The sequence below is a fragment of the Camellia sinensis genome, chromosome 10, assembly GCF_055761805.1.
Source record: "Camellia sinensis isolate YWXY chromosome 10, ASM5576180v1, whole genome shotgun sequence".
Classification (NCBI taxonomy): Eukaryota; Viridiplantae; Streptophyta; class Magnoliopsida; order Ericales; family Theaceae; genus Camellia; species Camellia sinensis.
In genome coordinates, this window is record NC_138970.1 from 179065785 (window position 1) to 179087184 (window position 21400).

General features: G+C 33.8%; 1 protein-coding gene and 1 pseudogene across 10 annotated transcripts; both read left to right on the forward strand.

The window, feature by feature from the left end:
• The first annotated feature begins 2190 nt into the window (after nucleotides 1–2190).
• On the forward strand, nucleotides 2191–15006 carry LOC114267460 (mannosyl-oligosaccharide glucosidase GCS1-like). 9 transcript variants are annotated; one of them, XM_082892955.1, is made up of 11 exons: nucleotides 2191–2549; nucleotides 2675–2748; nucleotides 3449–3699; nucleotides 4938–5109; nucleotides 5256–5342; nucleotides 5567–5651; nucleotides 5743–5858; nucleotides 6860–6942; nucleotides 7636–7743; nucleotides 14659–14722; nucleotides 14812–15006. In XM_082892955.1, exons 4-7 carry the CDS (start codon nucleotides 4957–4959, stop codon nucleotides 5751–5753), a joined length of 336 nt encoding a protein of 111 aa, XP_082749081.1. In that variant the 5' UTR covers nucleotides 2191–2549; nucleotides 2675–2748; nucleotides 3449–3699; nucleotides 4938–4956; the 3' UTR covers nucleotides 5754–5858; nucleotides 6860–6942; nucleotides 7636–7743; nucleotides 14659–14722; nucleotides 14812–15006. The 9 variants fall into 9 exon arrangements, with proteins under 9 accessions (XP_082749081.1, XP_082749079.1, XP_082749078.1 ...); XM_082892953.1 differs by having other exon boundaries at nucleotides 2206–2549; nucleotides 5567–5658; XM_082892952.1 differs by having other exon boundaries at nucleotides 2206–2549; nucleotides 5567–5658; nucleotides 5743–5839.
• LOC114310316 (UNC93-like protein 3) lies at nucleotides 14940–18580 on the forward strand (annotated as a pseudogene). Its single transcript, XR_014342993.1, has 6 exons — nucleotides 14940–15103; nucleotides 16208–16432; nucleotides 16553–16643; nucleotides 17235–17347; nucleotides 17466–17589; nucleotides 18247–18580. The product of XR_014342993.1 is annotated as an UNC93-like protein 3 (transcript).
• The last annotated feature ends 2820 nt before the right edge of the window (nucleotides 18581–21400 follow it).

Consider the following 21400-nt stretch of genomic DNA (forward strand, 5'->3'; position numbering starts at 1 on the left):
GAGCTACCATGGACTGACTAACAATATGAACAGCATAAGCAATGTCTGGACAAGTAACCATGAGATAGACAACACTACCAACTAGTTGACGATATAAAGTAGCATTAGACAACAGGTGACCATCAAGAGGTGTGAGATGAGTCTGAAGATCCACGGGAGTAGAGGCAGTCTTGAAATCGGTAAGACCAGCACGAGCCAAGAGATCAGAAGTATACTTGGCTTGGGAGAGAAAGTAACCAGACGGATCATGAGAGATTTTCAAGCTGAGAAAATAGCTGAGAAGATCCAAATCCTTCATCTCAAACTGGCGACTGAGAAACTGTTTGAGACTAGAGATACCCACTGTGTCATCGCCAGTGATGATCATATCATTCACATAGAGAAGAAGAAGAATAGTACCACGCTCTGTCTTATGACTAAAAAAGGTAGAATCATAGGCACTGGAGGAGAATCCAAAATCATGAATGGTGGAGCTAAACTTGGCGAACCAGGCACGAGGTGCTTGTTTATACAAAAGTGTATAGGGAAAGAAAGTTGAGTAGGTTGTACGGCTGCCCTACTGGGGCAGCATATCTTACACAGCAAATTATTGCCTCATTCGAGGCAAAGTGTTTGGACAGTGATGGTCGGTCCGTGGAGGCCACCATAGGTCCCATTTTAATAATCTGAACCGTTCAATATGTACAACTCGTCAAGTATTATATGCCTGTAAAAAATCACGTTGATCGGATATCGATAGCTATGTGATTGGATTAGTTTTTTTTCAACAGTTAACTATCACACCATCCGTTTTGTTTATACAAAACAAATTTGATCATATAGTTAACGACATCCGATCAACGTGATTTTTTATAGACATATAGTACTCAACGAGTTCTAACGTTTCGGATTATCAAAACGGAACCCTTAGTGGGCCCTCAAGGACCTAACATTACCATCAAACTTTGTGGCTTTACATATGTAAATTTTTTTTTTGCCCAAAAAGTGTATGACCTTCCTTCCTGTTGGGGCAGTATGGCTGACAGTATAATTCAAACTTTTGTATTACAAAAAATGTATAAAATATTTTTTTAATATTTTTTATTTGTGTATAGTAATGACTTTTTTGTTTTTTGTGTAACTTTTTGACTTTTTTATTTTTTTGGGACTTGCCAAACCTGACCTTAATTGTGACAATTAATCTTTTTATACTTGATAGTTGTGATGCCATTTTTCTATTTATCTACTGTTAATGAAGCTAACACAAATTTAAAATGGAGATATCAAAGTGAAATTTTGGTATAGATGCAAGAATTAAAGTGAAATTTTGATGAAAATATAAAGGTGCTAATACCTATGGCTCATATAATAAGTTTTGTCAACTTATTAAGGTCATATGTACAACGAAAATGTGACATTAATTGCAACTTGATTTAAACCATAAAAGATTAATTATTAAAAGTGACAGAGGCAAAAGAAATTTTGGTAGAACGAGTGATAAATGAAATTTAACTCAACACTTTTGCTTACATGGAAAAATAACAAGAATATTTTTCTTTTTTCTTTCTTTCCTTATAAATTTTCAATGCCATGAAAAGCATCATTTGGTAGAATTTTAATTACTAGTATGGCCGTTAAATAAATCAAGTTAAAAACTCATCATTCGATATTAACTTATTATGTAAATAAGTCAAACATAAACATAATTTTAAACTTGTTAAGTTCTGCTACTTGACTTTTGGGAAGTAGGAAAAAAGCTAACAAAGCTATTTATTGGCTTTTTTTAAGAAAGTGTACAAAAAAATAGAGGTGATATAACCCTAATAAACCAATATGATGGCTTTTTTTCTATATTTCCAAAATAAAGTTATTTAAACTCGACTTGTCTACGACTTGTTAAAAACTCATTCAAAATCAATTTGTTATATAAAAAAATCAAATTTGAATATAATTTTAAACTCGTTAAATTATCAAATGAAAATTAAACAACCTATTACTTGTTCATTTTTGACCCTAATTACTAGTTTTAGAAATATTGATTATTGCTTGTACTCCGGTTTTTTCCAAGTTTGCCTGGGCCGTTGGACAGCAAAGTTTGTCAAATTGGGCTTCAATTAAACAATGGGCCTCAAAGTGGGCCAATATTTGCTAATTGAGCGTCATTACTAATTGGGCCTAAACTTGGGCCAGACAACGGTCCATACTCGCCCAGCCGAAGTCCACGGCACATTTCCATCCTCATCTTCTTCTCTCTCTCTCTCTCTCCTCAGTGCTCACTGATCTGAAAATGGCTGGAAGTGGGCGACGAAGTGCGAGAAGCAGAATCAAATACAGACGCCGACGAAGATCGAACCCCTCTCCGCAATCCCAAACTCCGAAAGCACAGAAGCAGAGACCACAGTCTCATTCGCCTCTTAAATGTTGATCTCAAAGTTCTTCTAGGGTTTGCTATCATCGCGTTCTTGATTGTCCTTTTCATGATTCATCGACTTATAATTGCCGTTGAACATCCTCAGAAACCCAGGGTCGTGACCCCATTCCCTGCCCCAAAGATCATGGATCTTCCTCAGGTGAAACTTTCATCTACAATTTGAATGAACTCATATATATATATATATATATATGTGTGTGTGTGTGTGTGTGTGTGTATGATGTTGTGTGTGTTACTGAGATTTGGATGAATCAATTGTTGTAGTTTCAAGGTGATCACAAGGAGAGCTTGTATTGGGGAACTTATCGCCCTAACGTTTATCTTGGAATTCGTGCGAGGTATTCCACTGCCTTTTGTCAAATTTTATCTGCACTTTTTTTAGTTTATATATATATATATATATATGTATGTATATGTATGTATATTATAGAATCTATAAACTGTTGCTTTCATTGTTTCTAAAAAATGTAGTTTTTTCTAGTGGGATAGTTGATTTTTTAAAGATTTTTTAGTTGCCTTTTTAGCCGAAAACAAATTGGCTTTAGCCCCCCAAAAAAAAACAGCTTATTTTGCCAAAGCCAAATGGGGACTAGCTAATCATCCTAACAAGTGGTGAATTTAAGAACAAAGTTTATGATGTTTGCCTCCAGTTTAAGACTTATGTTTACTACAGCAATACAAAGAAGAGGCAGAGAGAGAGGGGAAAATAAAATTCCTTTTTTATGACTGTAAAATGATTTACGAACATAATTTCATATAAAAATTAATTCAGAATTGTGTAGCAGGGTCGCTTTCAAAATTATGAGTCAAAATAATGGGTGTTTTGATTTGAAATAAAAGGAGCCGAGGATGACTGGTGTTATATTATATGTGATATTTATATATTGTGTTTGAGCATTGTTTCTTCGATCCCAAGAAGTTCCATAAATTCACTGTGAAGTTTGTTACCCCTTTCAATTTTATCCATTGTGGTAAAGATGGTTGTAATTAACAGTTATTTATCAAAAAATAAATAAAATTAACAGTTGTAGTTGTCAGGACTCCACAGTCTCTGGTTGCTGGATTGATGTGGCTTGGTTTAAAGGATGGAAGATATTTCATGCGACATGTCTGCCAAGATTCAGATGAATTGAAGACATACGGTTGGACGTGCCACAATGGACGGGATTATGGACGTCAAATGCTAGTTGACCGAGATATGACCTTGATGACAAGTTTTTGAAATCCAAAGAAGATGGCAGTGGCTATGGAGGGGACTGGGCAGTTCGAATTGATGTGCAAAGTGAGAAGTAAATATCTTTCCCACCAATCTTACATTTGTCTTATCAAATACCTCTAATAAGCATGTTTTGTTTAGTGGATATAGCCCCCAAACTGGAGATTTTCTACACGACAACCTATAAGAAAATAGCATGTGAATCTGAGGTGGAAATTATTGGTTTGGATAAAAAGAAATGTGTGTTAGCCTTGATTAACATCCATATACCTGTCATTTGACCATTTTACGGCAATTGCACACATTTTTTCCTATGTTATGGTTTTTATTTGTTTGAAATTTTACACAGTAAAGATGCTGGGAATTATTGGTTTGCATTTTTAGCAGTTTATGCATTAATTATGGGACCTTGTAAGAATACACTCAACAGTACTAACGATTGGGTTGTGTATTTGTGTTGCCAGTACATTTACCCATTGTTATAGTAGTAGTTTTATATTGTGGGTGCTTTGTAACAGTACTTCTATATTGTCGAAAGCAAACTTGTACTGAATGAATACTTCTCATGGGTTAAATGTGTGTTTGGAAATTTATCAAATAAATGTATATGTTTGGGGGCAAATTTTAGAAGGTCTATATTTAGGAATTACACATCATGTCATCAGCTAACAATTGATTTTTGTAAATTAAATAGAATTTTAGGACTAAAAACGAAAACAAAGGATCATAAAAAATGTTTAGTTCTGTTGAATTTTAATTGCAAACAATTTATTGAAACCCCCCAAAGAAATGAATGAATTAAATTTAATTAATGACATCATTGATACAAACCATGACAGGATGAAGATTAGAATGTGTTCTTATCTGAGAAGTCTTAATTTTGAGAAAAATATTTATTTGTTAATGAATTCAGCAATATATAAGGATGTGGCTATTCTTAAGTTCAAAACCTATGTGCTTGCCACGTGCTTCACACTTTGAAGTATAGCCTAGGAAGCTCTCTTTAGATCTGTGCCTCATGTCATGGTTTACAAATATGACTAAAGAAACTTGCTTGCTTCTTGGACTATGGCAGTGAGGTTCTCTTTTTTCTTTTTCTTTTCCTTTTTTTTTTTTCAAATTCGATTTTGTATACTCTGTAAGAATTGGTAAATTACATTTATGTTCTCTTACTCAGCATAATTTATAGTTTTCACGTTTTTGTTTCATATTATGAATTCTTGAATATCCTCTATTCTTAAATTGGGAGTTGTTAGAAGTAGGATGGTATTACTGGCTTATGTTTCGTTCATTTGTTTTGATTTTTATCAGATCCAAGCTTAGTGAGGAGATGCAAACTGTGCATCTTTTCTTCTATCTTGCGGATGAAGATGGGAACGCTTTGAGTTTGAGTAGGGAGACCCTGAACATTCGTGAGAATTCTCTCCTGGCTGTTGGATCACGAACAGATGTTGGCAGTTGGAATCTAAATTTAGAATCAATGGTATGTTGTTAGATAGATGCACGGGAACCTTCTTTGTGAAAGAGGAAATAATTACTCATGCATGCCTGTTCTCCTCCTTGTTTATGTATTTTGTGGCCCCAACAATATTTTTAATTCAGCTTTAATCTCAAACCAATTTCTTGCAGGATGATTTGGAAGTCCATTATTCTGGCTTCAAGATATCTCACATTCACAATTTATCAGACCTTGTCCAGCAAAATCTTGGAGCCCAAGTAAGAATTAATGTTTTTTGTTGTCTGCTGTTTTTTCTGCATGCTAAATCATGTTGATTTGTGCTATTGGTAAAACATTCTTTTGCTTCCATTTTACAGTGTTATAATCGTACTAGTGTTTCATGTTTCAGTTTTCAGCAGTGGTTCTTTCACTTATGCTCTGTGTGTGTGTGCGCTTGCTTGCTTGCTTGCTTGCTCACTCACACTCTTGTATGTGTTGTTAGGTGAGGAAGTTTGGTCGTTTGCAACTCTCAGACACTACCAATGATTCTTCAAACATTTTAGTATTTCAGTTAGGCAGTCAGGGAGGTAACAGGTTACATGTGTACACGGACTATGATTGCCATTCTCAGGTTTCCATTTCTCTTCTACCCCATATGCTTTTCTGTTTTTTATGCAGATCTTGGGTAGGATTTCTTTCAGAATAGATGTAGCTTTTATATCTGGAACTGGCGTAAAAGATTCAAGACTTAAAGAACGTCTCAGCAGCCTTACAAGTATCTTCTGTCAAGTTCTGTGCGTGTTTCCTTTATCTTGATTGTGAACATTGTGTTAATAAGATTACAAGTGTCTCATTCTTTATGAAACTTCCTTATAAGTAATACTGGTATAACTTATCAGAAGCACAAGAAAACAGGCTGCTTGTTGGTATTGCCAAACAAGAAAGACTGCAGAATTAGATTTGAGGTAAATAACCTCTTTTCAATTTGAAAAGAGGCAACCAAAAATATTTAGCAATATGCTAGGAAGTCATGAAATCTAGAGGACTGCATATAGGATTACATGAAAACCTTCACTTACATTTTTTAATTAACTTGGTGGACAAGTTCAGTGAGGAAGGAAAAAGATCAACTTAATAGACAAAGGAGAGTAAACAGGCATGCTGATTAAGAGAGAGAGAGAGGGGGGGGGGGGGAGAGACAACTTTGGGAATGATTGTTGTCTAAAAGACCTAGAATAAAAACTTCAAAGAATTGTTACAGAGATGGGATTCAGGTCAATTCATAACGTTCATTAATTTGATTTAGCAGAGGAAATGAAGAGCGAAGTTGTTAACGATGTTAAAAGAAGTGAGTGGTGTAGTGCAGTCATTCTCACGGGAGGGTGTAGAGATAAGATGGGTGTGCTGTGATCAAGATTTTAAGTCAATAGGCAATGTGATGATGTCAATGTCATTGACAAGAACTCAGCATAATGGTACCATTTTCCTGACCACGTATCCCAGTCCTCTGACCAAATTTCCCTGTTTATTTTAAATTTAAATATTTTTTGAACTTTTCACTCTTTGGGGAATTGAAATATCTTCTGAATGTAGGATCATATTCCTTTTGCATAAACAAGTTGAACCCCCCCTCCCGAAATTATATTTCTTTTCTTGGTGTGCAATATTACAATCCTTTTTGTATGGACACGTTGACTTATTCCCCAATTTCTTGTAATTTTTTTGTTTACTTTCAATAGCACAAGCTATTTATTTCAGCGTTGTAAGTTGTGATAATTTTGCTTCATACTTTTAGGTACCTTACTGACTAGTCAACTAGATGAGAAGGAAAACGAATTTGATGACAAATTCAAAAAATGCTTTAATTTGGCTGATGAGGTATCCATTCATATGAAATCCTTATATTTGTGTCATTTGTTTTTTGAAATCAAATAACTGTATGCAGAATTTTTAGGATCATGGCATGTCTTTGATAGTTTTGTTGCAAGTAACATGTAGTGCCTAGTCACATTGGTGACTGCAGGAAAATTATACAATTCTTAAGATACAGTTATTATTATTATTATTATTGTTATTCTTATTATTATTATTTGGATGGTCTCATTGTGTTTAAACTTAAAATTATGAATATGTTGATAAAAGTTATTCAGCCAGTTCATAGGCTTAAGGAGACTTTTTCAGCTCTCAGTTTGAAAAGAACAATGCTTGTCTCCCTTTTTTTTCGAGGCTTAGGGAGAGCTTGACCAATTCTTAAATTTTGTGATCAAGATTTTAAGGAAAATTATACAATTCCTATGATCTCTTTTCTTGTCCAACTCTTAAATTTTGTAGAGCTTTTTGATACACATGAAGATGTATAGGGTTTTTTTTTCTTCTCCTTTTTTGTATACGGATGGCATTTCCTTGATGCCTTTTTTAAATGAATCTTACTTAACTTACCAAAATAAAATGTCAAGCAGTTCAAATAACCCCGGTGGCCATTTCATTTTATGTTTAAGTTGTATTCAATTGTACAAAATCTTTATTTTGCATAAAATGAACTGTTCTGATATTATGATATGTTGTTTTCAGCTTGATTCTGAGTCCATCTCCACTGGTAAGGCTGCAGTTGCGAGTTTGTTGGGTGGAATTGGCTACTTTTATGGCCAATCAAAAATCTCAGTCCCAAGTAACTCTAATGTAAGTTTTACAGATCTGTATGTGATCGTCTTAATCATATCAAATCAATTATGTCTTCATGAATTCCATTTGAAACACACTATCTCCATCTAATATGATTAACTGTGTTTTGGGGGAGAGAGAGGAAGAGAGGTGGTTTGAGTTTACAAAAGTTATTAGGATACATGGGCTGGGTTTACTTATTTGATTTAGCTTGCTTGTAGGCATGATTTAATTAGGGGCCAAGTCATTGCTAATTAGAGTGACCTGTAGGTTAAGTAACTTTAGGCCTGATAGACTTATGAATTTCTGCTGCAATAAAGTATTTGGAAGGCTTTTTTTGGAGAACAAAATTTTAGATATGATGTTGTCTTTTTACCGTCTTTTTTTTTATTTCTAGGTCTTGTTTTATATCCCCACCGCTTATAAAGTCAAGCTTATGTTGATATAATCATAATAATAATAATAATCTGATTTATAACCAAGATCAGATTTTACTAGATTTCAGGTTGATCCTAGTTTTTTTAGGATCCTTCTGAACCTTTAGCTACTGGATTCTTTTCCAGCCTACATCAAATCTCTATCTGGAATGTTTGTCATGCAAATAAGAAATTTGATGTGGAGCAGTTTTAAATTTGAAATTTGCAAATAATGTTATGGAAAGGGAAACAGTGAAATTTTAAATAAAAAAGACGGAACTTTATTTTGAAAAAGGATTTTGAAAAAAATAGAAGTTGAAATTTGATCACGCACTTTTGAAAATAAATTGGGGCACATTTCGGGAAACAATAAGTAATGGAAAGACAATTGTTTAGATTGATCACTCTGGTAGAAATCCTTTAAATTCCTCAGAATTCCCTTGGTCGGGCAACTATCACCCAATGGGTGATGACGATGACTTCGAGATCCAATGGTATGTGTTAAACAAAATTGATTGGTTCCATTCACCTATCCTCGGGTTTGTTGTGTAGTATCCCGGACACTATTCGTAGGTTATGTTATGTCAATAAGGCAAGCATGAGGCTATGCTACTAGTACTGTTTGATCATTCCCTTGTGGAAGGAGTGGTATATTGATAGCAACAACTGATGTGCCCTTTTGTGACCAAACTTACCTCCTTTTGCACGGAGAGAGCATTAGCAGCTTCCAAACTAGGGCAGGATACCCTCCTTTCCAGGATTGTATTATTGCCTCTTTGAATGATTTAGTGAATCCTAGGTCTGGCTTCTAAATTAGGACAGGGCAACCCTACCCCCCAAATAGGCATGAATGAAAATTATATGCTTATGTGATATTTTGGAAACGATTTGATTCGATTTGATTCCAGCGATCTAACAACGAGAAAGACAGTGATTTCATTCCCAAAGTCAGGGGAGTCTGACGTGGCAGTGATTTGATTCTGTGGCAATCCGAGTTATTTGGGGGAATGATGCAGTTACAAATATTTGGGGGTTCAATTTAGGCAGTGATTCATATTTTGATTGTGATTCGAGTAATCAGTAGTAAATTAGGGGGGTGGCTTCCCAATTTTAAAGAATTTGAGTTTGAGTTTGAATTTGAGTTTGTGTTCTTACTTTCGTGACCAAAGAAGAAGAGGAAAAAGAAAAGAATGATTGCCATTTTAAAATTTAAATCCCCAAGAAAACATGTTATTGAAGAATAACTTCTTAAAAAAAAAGGAACTTTTCAACTTAAGTAGAGCCTCGGAGATTATGGAAGGTGTTTGATCGAATAAGAACCTTTAAGTCATTGACTTTAGGGGGAATTTCGACTTTTATGAAAAATGGTAGATAAGGAAGTGGTGACCAAATCTTCAATTTTGAATAAAATTCGAAATCCCCTAGAAAGACATTTGACTAAGGAAACAATTGTTTGATGAGATACTTGGAATAAGATCGAGAGCTCCTTGGGAGGAAAGAATTGTGAAAGAAAACCCGAGTAGAATTTTAGAAATTATGGAAAGTTTTTGATCAGACAGAAATCCTTAGGTTTTTGACTTTAGAGGGAATTTGATTTTATGGAAAAGTGTTGATGAGGAGGTGATGACCGAGTCTTTCACTTTGAAGTGAAATTTTGAATTTCCTTAGAAGACATTTGACTATAAGGTGACTGTTTGATTGATTTCTTGGAATAAGATCTAAAATTCTTTGGAAATTTTTTGAAAATAAAATTTGAATAGAGTTATGAAATTATTGAAAGTTCTTTTCATCAGGTAAAAACCTTTGGGCCGCTGACTTTGAGGGAACCTTAATGTTATGGAGAAATGTTAGACAAGGAAGTAATGACCGAGTTTCTCATTTCGAATAAAATTTTGGTTCCTTTACAAGATAGTTGGCTAAAGGGTGATCGTTTGGTTGATTCCTAGGAATAAAATCCGAACAACTCAAAACTTTCGAAAAAAAAAAGAGGAAATGGAGACTTTGAAATTTTAAAGGGAAAAAAAAAAAAAACGGCACTTTATTTTGAAAAAGGATTTTGAAAAAAATAGAAGTTGAAATTTGATCACGCACTTTTGAAAATAAATTGGGGCACATTTCGGGAAACAATAAGTAATGGAAAGATAATTGTTTAGATTGATCACTCTGGTAGGAATCCTTTAAATTCCTCAGAATTCCCTTGGTCGGGCAACTATCACCCAACGGGTGATGACGATGACTTCCAGATCCAATGTAAGTGTTAAACAAAATTGATTGGTTCCATTCACCTATCCTCGGGTTTGTTGCGTAGTATCCCGGACGCTATTTGTGGGATATGTTATGTCAATAAGGCAAGCATGAGGCTATGCTACTAGTACTGTTTGATCATTCCCTTGTGGAAGGAGTGGTATATTGATAGCAACAACTGATGTGCCCTTTTGTGACCAAACTAACCTCTTTTTGCAGGGAGAGAGCATTAGCAGCTTCCAAACTGGGGCAGGATACCCTCCTTTCCAGGATTGTATTATTGCCTCTTTGAATGATTTAGTGAATCCTATGTCTGGCTTCTAAATTAGGACAGGGCAACCCTACCCCCCAAATAGGCATGAATGAAAATTATGTGCTTCTGTGATATTTTGGAAACGATTCGATTTGATTTCATTTGATTCGATTTGATTTGATTCCATCGATCTAACAACGAGAAAGACAGTGATTTCATTCCCAAAGTCTGGGGAGTCTGACCTGGCAGTGATTTGATTCTGTGGCAATCCGAGTTATTTGGGGGAATGATGCAGTTACAAATATTTGGGGGTTCAATTTAGGCAGTGATTCATATTTTGATGGTGATTCGAGTAATCAGTAGTAAATTAGGGGGGTGGCTTCCCAATTTTAAAGAATTTGAGTTTGAGTTTGAATTTGAGTTTGTGTTCTTACCTTCGTGACCAAAGAAGAAGAGGAAAAAGAAAAGAATGATTGCCATTTTAAAATTTAAATCCCCAAGAAAACATGTTATTGAAGAATAACTTCTAAAAAAAAAAGGAACTTTGCAACTTAAGTAGAGCCTCGGAGATTATGGAAGGTGTTTGATCGAATAAGAATCTTTAAGTCATTGACTTTAGGGGGAATTTCGACTTTTATGAAAAATGGTAGATAAGGAAGTGGTGACCAAATCTTCAATTTTGAATAAAATTCGAAATCCCCTAGAAAGACATTTGACTAAGGAGACAATTGTTTGATGAGATACTTGGAATAAGATCGAGAGCTCCTTGGGCGGAAAGAATTGTGAAAGAAAACCCGAGTAGAATTTTAGAAATTATGGAAAGTTTTTGATCAGACAGAAATCCTTAGGTTTTTGACTTTAGAGGGAATTTGATTTTATGGAAAAGTGTTGATGAGGAGGTGATGACCGAGTCTTTCACTTTGAAATGAAATTTTGAATTTCCTTAGAAGACATTTGACTATAAGGTGACTGTTTGATTGATTTCTTGGAATAAGATCTAAAATTCTTTGGAAATTTTTTGAAAATAAAAATTGAATAGTGTTCCGAAATTATGGAAAGTTCTTTTCATCAGGTAAAAACCTTTGGGCCGCTGACTTTGAGGGAACCTTAATCTTATGGAGAAATGTTAGACAAGGAAGTAATGACCGAGTCTTTCATTTCGAATAAAATTTTGGTTCCTGTACAAGATATTTGGCTAAAGGGCGATCGTTTGGTTGATTCCTTGGAATAAAATCGGAACAACTCAAAACTTTCGGAAAAAAAAAGAGGAAAGGGAAACATAGAAATTTTAAAGGGAAAAAAAAAAAGAAAAAAAAAGGGCACTTTATTTTGAAAAAGGATTTTGAAAAAAATTGAAGTTGAAATTTGATCACGCACTTTTGAAAATAAATTGGGGCACATTTCGGGAAATAATAAGTAATGGAAAGACAATTGTTTAGATTGATCACTCTGGTAGGAATCCTTTAAATTCCTCAGAATTTCCTTGGTCGGGCAACTATCACCCAACGGGTGATGACGATGACTTCCAGATCCAATGGTAAGTGTTAAACAAAATTGACTGGTTTCATTCACCTATCCTCGGGTTTGTTGCGTAGTATGTCGGACGCTATTCGTGGGTTATGTTATATCAATAAGGCAAGCATGAGGCTATGCTACTAGTACTGTTTGATCATTCTCTTGTGGACGGTGTGGTATATTGATAGCAACAACTGATGTGCCCTTTTGTGACCAAACTTACCTCCTTTTGCACGGAGAGAGCATTAGCAGCTTCCAAACTAGGGCAAGATACCCTCCTTTCCAGGATTGTATTATTGCCTCTTTGAATGATTTAGTGAATCCTAGGTCTGGCTTCTAAATTAGGGCCCCGTTTGTTTCCAGAGATGGAATGGATGAGATTGATAGTGAGGGGATTAATAGTGAGGGGATTGTTAGTGAGGGTCGTTTGTTTTCAGAGATAGAATGGAGGGGATTGATAGTGAGGGGATTAATAATGAGGGGATTGTTAGTGAGGGGATTGATAGTGAGGGGATTAGTAGTGAGGGGATTGATAGTGAGGGGATTAGTAGTGAGGAATTGTTAAATTATTTTTATATAAAATAATAAAACAAATAAAAAAATATAAAAAATTAAAAATTATATTTTAAAAAAAATTTCCAATATATAAAAAATAAAAAAAATAAAAAAATTTCTAATCCCCTCACTATTTTTCTAATACCATCTCTACCTCCTCACTATGAATCCCCTCCCCAAGGGTATTAGTAATACCAAGGTATTAGTAATACCAAGGTATTAGTAATACCAAGGTATTAGTAATACCCTCCCTATCTCTCAAAACAAATAAGGTATTAGTAATACCAAGGTATTAGTTAGTCCCAAGGTATTAATAGTCCCAAGGCTATCTCTCAAAACAAACACCCCATATACTAATCCCAAGGTACTAGTAATCCTAATCCCCTTGCTATAACCCAAAACAAACGGGGCCTAGGACAGGGCAACCCTACCCCCCAAATAGGCATGAATGAAAATTATGTGCTTATGTGATATTTTGGAAACGATTTGATTCGATTTGATTCCAGCGATCTAACAACGAGAAAGACAGTGATTTCATTCCTAAAGTCTGGGGAGTCTGACGTGGCAGTGATTTGATTCTGTGGCAATTCGAGTTATTTGGGGGCAATGATGCAGTTACAAAGATTTGGGGGTTCTATTTAGGCAGTGATTCATATTTTGATGGTAATTTGAGTAATCAGTGGTAAATTAGGGGGGTGGCTTCCCAATTTTAATGAATTTGAGTTTGAGTTTGAGTTCGAGTTCTTACCTTCGTGATCAAAGAAGAAGAGGAAAAAGAAAAGAATGATTGCCTTTTTAAAATTTAAATCCCCAAGAAAACATGTTATTGAAGAATAACTTATAAAAAAAAGGGATTTTCCAACTTAAGTAGAGCCTCGGAGATTATGGAAGGTGTTTGATCGAATAAGAACCTTTAAGTCATTGACTTTAGGGGGAATTTCGACTTTTATGAAAAATGGTAGATAAGGAAGTGGTGGCCAAATCTTCAATTTTGAATAAAATTCGAAATCCCCTAGAAAGACATTTGACTAAGGAGACAATTGTTTGATGAGATACTTGGAATAAGATCGAGAGCTCCTTGGGAGGAAAGAATTGTGAAAGAAAACTCGTGTATAATTTTAGAAATTATGAAAAGTTTTTGATCAGATAGAAATCTTTAGGAACGACAATTTTTTTAAATTGGGCCCCGCCCACAGCCTGTGCCTTTTTTTTTTCTTTTTTTTTTTTGACACATTATTTTTAAGTTTTCTGTGACTCTGCCTTTGCACTGATAGGTGATGAAATAGCCAAAATTGTTGGGGAGTAGTCTCCCCTCAAGACTACATCTTCTCCAAACTCCCTCAGGACTATTTTGGAGGCTCTATAGTTTTGTGATTTGAACCATTCATCTCGTAGTTCAGAGAGAAAAATATATTTATAAAAATGTAGCTTGATCGGACATCGATCGATACACTAACTAATCGTGTTTCATTTTATGAAATGGATGGTACATATGAATCTTAATAAAAACCATTGATCTTATAAGACAAAATATGATAAGTTAGTATGCTTATCAATATTCAATAAAGTTAATTTTTTGCATATATGTTCTGCTCTATTGGGCATACAAGATGAGCGGTTTGGATCACCTTCCTTGGTTACATGGAGCCCACAAAATGAAGTCTTGAGAGATAGGATGAAGTCTTGAGCGGAGCTGCTCCCAAAATGTTTGAGTGAATTTCATGAGACTCAAAGTCCATGTGGTTTGGGACTTGGTAGGGTAAGACTAGATGTAGACCTTGTCTTTCCACTATTTTCGCAAAGTGGTTGCTCTCTGACTCGAGAAAACATTCTTTTGCTTGTTAGTATTGTACTAAATAATGATGTGGACGCATATTTGACAGAGCCCTATTATGTTCATCAAATTGATGAAGTGTTGTATATACTTAAAAATGAATGTTCTTGTGGTAGGTACATGATGGTTCCAGCTTCCTTGTACCTGGGATTTTCTGCTTCAATAATATGGGTTGCGGAGGTACAAGTCCATCTTTTAGATTTGGTTCGTCACTTTGTTGTGTTTGATGATGTAATAAGTACATTACTTTTTCCCTAACGATATTATAGTCCATCAGGGTACATATCTTACTTCTACAGCACGCAGTCATGCACATGATTTAAACTTAGAAGAAGGAATCATGATTGGTAACTTCAATGGAGAATTTTGGGGAATGTTTGCAGGTCACCAGGTGCTGCATTTTAGTTTTCAATGACAATTTTAATGATCTTTGGTTCTCATAAGAATATATTCCATTTGTTTTGTATGGATGTTGTTCATCTGGAATAATCTTCATTTTTTTATTGAATTTTGCTGTTCGTTGGAAACCTCATGTCTCTTTTTCTATTGAAAGATGGAACGGTATGTGCATGCTTGTGATTCCAAGCTGATTTCCATGTCCTATATTTTTCTATGTTGTTTGTTGTATTACCAGTACCAATTCATTATCATAGATTTAGTTATTAATACTTGCATTACACTCGAGAAACTCTGACCTTCATTGTACAAAAAAAATTATTTAATGTTAAATTTCTCTTTTGCATCTCTAATGCAATTTTAGCTAGAAGTTAGCACTGAAAAATAAAGATGGCAGAAAGATGAGGAGAGTCCTATTTATTATGAAGTGAATGATTTTTATTTCCTTTTTTCCCCCTCTTTGGCTAAGGGAAGCTTTCCCTTTTTCTTTTGTTTCTTTAATAATTTCTTTGGTGGACGTTTTAATGATAGTTTTTTTTTTAATTTTAAAAAAGGGATAAAATCAAGGGTCCCGAACCTTTTTCGATAGTCTCGAAGTCAATCAATGAAGAGAGTTTCAAGAGGAATGACTTCCCTTAGTTGGTTTGAGTGGCATAGCCCATTGGAGTAGTTGTCTGACCGTGGGAAACAATTGTATAGCCATGTCGACAATTAGAGCTATAGAGTTTTCGACATGGTTGGCTCCCATTTTTGGCATTCCTTTTGTTAGAAAATTTTGTCAAGTTGACAAACTTGACCGTTCCATTCTGCGAATCCTTCACACCTCTACCTAAGTATCTGAAGGGTATCAAGGTCTAAAAAAAAAAGTTGATACAGTGTCCAACACGTCAAAAAGTGTCCAACACGTCAAAAAGTGTCCAATGAGTGCTAGTGCCAAACATGCATCGAACACGGATACGCACCTTCTTAGTAGTGTCAAGAAGTCTGTGTTTCTTGGGTTGTTCAATATATATATTTTTAAGATAGCAAATAAAATATTAAAATATACATAAATTACTTGTATTAAAAAAAAAAAAAAAGGATATTCAATGGCACACCTTTAATCCTATGTAGTGCCGTCCTTGACAGCAATATACCACTATCTTTCATTTGGTTGTGGAAAACTTGAAGCATTGTAGATTCTACCTCAGTGTTAGAATCTATGATTTTTTAGTTCTTTTAAAACACGCGCATCTTTAATTTGTTATTCTTTCTTTCACATCACTGCAGGGGGGAACTACCAGTGGCAGTGGCACAACTTTACTATATATTGTGTTTGTTTGTAGTATGACCTTAGGTACCATACTCATGTGCTTCTTACAAAAGAGGGATGCTAAAGGAGAGGAGACTTTACCAGATTCTTCTGTCAGTTTCTACTCTTCCATTGTTTGACTTACGAATGCTATTAATCATCCCCCTTATTGCATATTCAGGCTTACAACAAGCATTTGTATGGTAATTGTTGATTCACTTATGACATTTTACTTTTTTATTGTCCTTTGACCATTCAATTTGTGCACTATATACATTGTAACATTTTCTTCAATTAAGCATGGAACGCATTTACAATTTTAGGGCTGAATACACCAAGTACACTGCGGAACCTGCACTTGGTCAGTCTGGTGTAGGTGGTGCTATGGCAGTGTATGGGGCTTTTGATGCAATTGTAAGTATGGCACTGCAGAAATGAGTAGCTTTGTGGAATGGTTTGCATGCATTAGCTCACTTGGTGAGTCTGTTTCTGTTTTACGTACATTAATTTTGCCAAGGAATGTTCTTCGTCTCTTTCTTGTTGAGTTGGAGAAATAAAAATGAATTGAGTGAACAACTTTAAATTTCATTTACCCTTTCCTTTTGTAAGCAATAAGAATAACAAATAATATATATCCTTTTCCATATTTATTCTCTATGAGTTGTGTTGTTTGTTTGCAACAATATACAAAATTTCATTTATTGCCCTGGTGGTACTTCACATGGATAATATGGATGGATAATCATATCCTGTGTTCTGTTCCATAATCTTATTTTTCCCACGGTATGTGCATTCAAGTTATTACTCACAATCTCTGCTATGATCTCTAGCCTCATTTGTTTTATAGGAAATTATTCAATAAAAATGTGGCATAGGATGTAAATACTATTACACCTCAAGTTCGCTAAAAGTTAATAACCCAGGAAAACCATATTTGTTTTATAATTTGTCATTTGTTTGATTCATTAAGTTTTTCAGACTCAGTTTATATCTGGAATATGTCAGTGTTCACTGGCTATGGGTCGACTCACCTCTGGTCTCAAGTCAATCACTCTAATAGTTTGTGCTGGAGCTTTCATTCAGTTAATTGTACTGCTTTGGCTTCTACTGAAGTACAGGTTAGGTTTCTTATCGATTCCAATTAAAGTTATTTAGAATCTAAAGTTTTTAATTATATATATCTGATTTGAAACTGCTATGACTTTATCAGTTCTTGTTAACTGTGCCATTGTGCAGCGTAACTAGTGGAGTACTCCGCATTTTATACCCCCTTCTCATGGCAGCTGCATTGGGAATTGGGGATGGAATATTCAACACACAGCTTAATGCTTTGCTTGGGATGCTCTTTAAGCTTGATATGGTAGTGATTTATTTTGTTTGTTTTACTAAGCCTTTTTTAGTTTGATTTATACTCTTTTTCACGTAAGTGTTGACACGAGAAGTGCATGCCTTGAGTGGAGTGTATGAATAAGTGATGGACGTGTGTCCAAAACGTGTCTAGATCTAAAAAATATAAAAAAATAATAAAATTAATGACACATTTGGACATGTATCCGACACATTATCTTCTTAGAGGTGTTCGTGCTTGGGGGATCTAATTGAGAGGCAGGTGGGATGAAACTATGTATTTTTTTATTTATAAAAAAAATAAATAAATCAGTGGATGTAATTGTGAAAATGTATGTTTTATGGTTGAAGACAAGGTATATTGAGATTCTTGAGACGTAAATTCCATATATTGAAGGAAATTAGGAGAACTTATTCCTTTAGGAAAGTTAAAGATATGGGTTCCACAAGTGTTCTCCTAATTGAACAATTAAACAAATAGGAGAAAATTGACTTTTGTGTGTTGTACTCTCCTTTATAATGTTAGTTATCTTAATGATTTTCATACTTATGTCTAATTTATTTCTCATTCAAGTATATTAAAGATATTTGGCCCTCACTTTTTCTTGGTCGTTTCTTTGTGCAAATGCACTTGCATTTAATTCTCAAATGTTACTTTTGGGGTGTACAGGAAGAAGCATTTGCACAGCCCAAGGTTTGGCAGTGTGTTTCGATTGCAGTTGTGTTTTTTGTGAGCCCTTACATTTCTTTGCATGTTGTGTTAGTGGTTATGCTTGTTGCAGTCTGCATCTCTGTTGGCGGGTTTCTATTCCTCACTCTTATGGTCGAGAAAGCATTCTCTTGTGCTGATTGATTTTTTGCAACCGGATACGTAATAAATATTTATTGCCAAAACATGTATTATTCACGTCTTACACATTGATTGCCTCAGAAAGTTGTATCTGCCTGTGAAATCTATTAAATAAGAAAATATGTTCGCTTGTTAATGTTTCTTCAAAAGAAAAGTATTGGAAGGCTAATTTGAATGTAATTATCATTATTGTTCTTTTCAATTTGAGAATAGAGTCTATGAGAAAGTTGGCAATTAGTGCAAGTACTATTTTGTGGAATATAGACATCTTTTGTGTGCTAGGCCTGCCTAAATTGGAACCTAGATTACCTCTTTTAGATTTTTATTGATTTATGAAAGAGATTGTTTTTGTTTACATGAACAACTGCATAAATTAAAGGGTAAATTACATTTTGCCCCCTTAAAGTTTTACTCATTTTTCATTTTGGCCTTTTAAGTTTAATTTTTCTTACTTTGGCTCTTCATGTTTGTAATATTTCTCACTTTGACTTTTTAAGTTTAATTTTTTCCACTTTGGCTTTTTATGTTTGCAATCAATTTTACTTTGGCTCTTTATATTTGCAATCCTTTTCACTTTATTCCTATACTAACTTCCATCCAAAAAACTAACAGAATCTGCCACATCACTAACACATCAACTCCATGTGTGATGTAAAAAATTCACTAAAGATGTAAAAAATAAAAAATAAAAAACAAAAAAATTGGAATTTTTTTTTAGTCTTTAGTGAACTTTATTTTTCAGATATATTCATAAACATTATTACATTATAGATGCATCTAGATTAGATGTAGTTAAAAAAATTAAAATGAATTTAACTAAATTTATTCATAAACATTATTACATTATAGATGTATCGAGAGTAGATGCAGTTAAAAAAGTTTAAACAAATTTAACTAAAAAAAGAAAAAAGTTTATTGACTCAAATCCCTGTATTGTTAGTTTTAAAATGAAAAATTTAATATCATTTTTTTTTTATCTTTAGAGATTTTTTTTAGAAGTTAAATTTGTTTTTATTTTTTTAGTTGTCTCTAATCTAGATTCATTTATAATGTAATAATATTTATGAATAAATTTGAAAAAAAAGTTCACGAAAGATTAAAAAAAAAAAATCAATTTTTTTATTTTTATTTTTTACATTTTTAGTGAATTTTTTACATCATATATGGAGTTGATGTGATAAATTTTGTTACTTTTTTGGATGAAAGGTAGTCTGGGAGTAAAATGGGAAGGATTACAAATATGAAGGGCTAAAGTGAGAATGATTACAAATATGAAGGGTTAAAGTGAGAAAAATCAAACTAAAAGGGTCAAAGTGGAAAGGATTGTAAAAACTAAAGGGCTAAAGTGAAAAAAAATCAAACTTAAATGGTCAAATTGAGAAATGGGTAAAACTTTAAGGAGGCAAATAGTCAAGAATTACAAAAATATGTTAGGTTGGTTCATATCTTGTCTTTAAGACCATTTTCAATGGTTCATCAAATTTAAATTTGATGAAAAAACTCACTTTTTGTTGTTCCAACCCTTCACCAAAATTTTCATAAAATTCAGGATTTCTCAAATCTTTCATTAAATTGAAGATAGATGTGTCTTTCATCAAATCACTGTTCATATCTGTTAGATTTTTACCACCGGATGTCTCCTCAAATGACCACCTCAAGATAAAAATTTGTGAAATAATTACACTAGCTGGTCGATCAGCTAGACATCTGCCCGGTCGTTCGCCAGGTCGATCGGTGTTTCGATGAAGTCTTAAAAATTTCCGTTGGAGCACTTGATATCAAATTGAACTTTTATTCAAATTTGATGAAAAATAGATGAACCGTTGGAAATGTTCTAACTACTTAACAAATGTGAACTAACATTATTTCATTCGTAAAAATTTTTGTTACATTAGTAGTTGCAAGTATCGTGTTAATAACTTTTTATATAAAGATACTTTTTTCATGCAAAATTTTTCACAAAAATAATATGATAATGTCATTTTTATAAATAAATTTAAATTTATGAATTATACCTGTTTTGTTTTAAAATGAAACATCTATATATCAAACCACATTATAATAAACTTTTTATTCATAAATCATTATTTCTTATACCATATATCAAACCACATTATAATAAACACACACACACACACACACACATAATTTAAAAACTCTTTAGTGTATTTTTTTTTTACCAAATGTAACACTCTAATCAATGTAACTAATAAAAACTCCTTATTGTATTTTTTTAAATGTAACACTCCAATGTAATACCAAAAAAACACACTCACAGAAATGTAGATTTCCATGTTCAACACCAACACTTCAGCTACCAATTCCTTCAAAAAGAATCTTTTACACCTCACATTTCCATTCTCATTCCAAAAATGAATCGAAAAATTAGAAAAATAAATCATAGAAAGGCATTTACTTAAAATCAAATGATATCAAATCAAATGAATACAATTTTTCAAAACAAAAATGACTAATTGGTTCATAAGAAAACTCCTAGAATTAAATGGGTCAACATTCCCCCGTATGAGATTTGTGAGTAAATTTTTCTTTATTTTTAAAATCTCAAAAGAAATAATTTAATTTATCAATATAAAAAAAGTAATTAATTAGATCCCAAACCATGATAAAAGCCAATCACTTCCACCTCACAAAATGCCTCTTCACTAACACAACAATTCCTCCATTGATGATGTTCACCGTAATATTTTTGGTATTATACTAATGAACTCAACTATTCTCTTTCAAAACTCAACACTGTATCACAAGTCCATTAGGGTTCAACACGACCTTTTCATGGGATCCACTCCAGCTAACTTTTAAGATTTGAAGCCAATTATTCATGTTAAAATTAATCTAGAGGACATGGCTAATGCTGAGTAATTCTAGTGACACTATGCAGAAATCTTTGGATCGAATTTTAAGCTTGTTTGTGACATATGGTTGAATTTCATTGGAGTTAGGTGGTGAGTCCCTT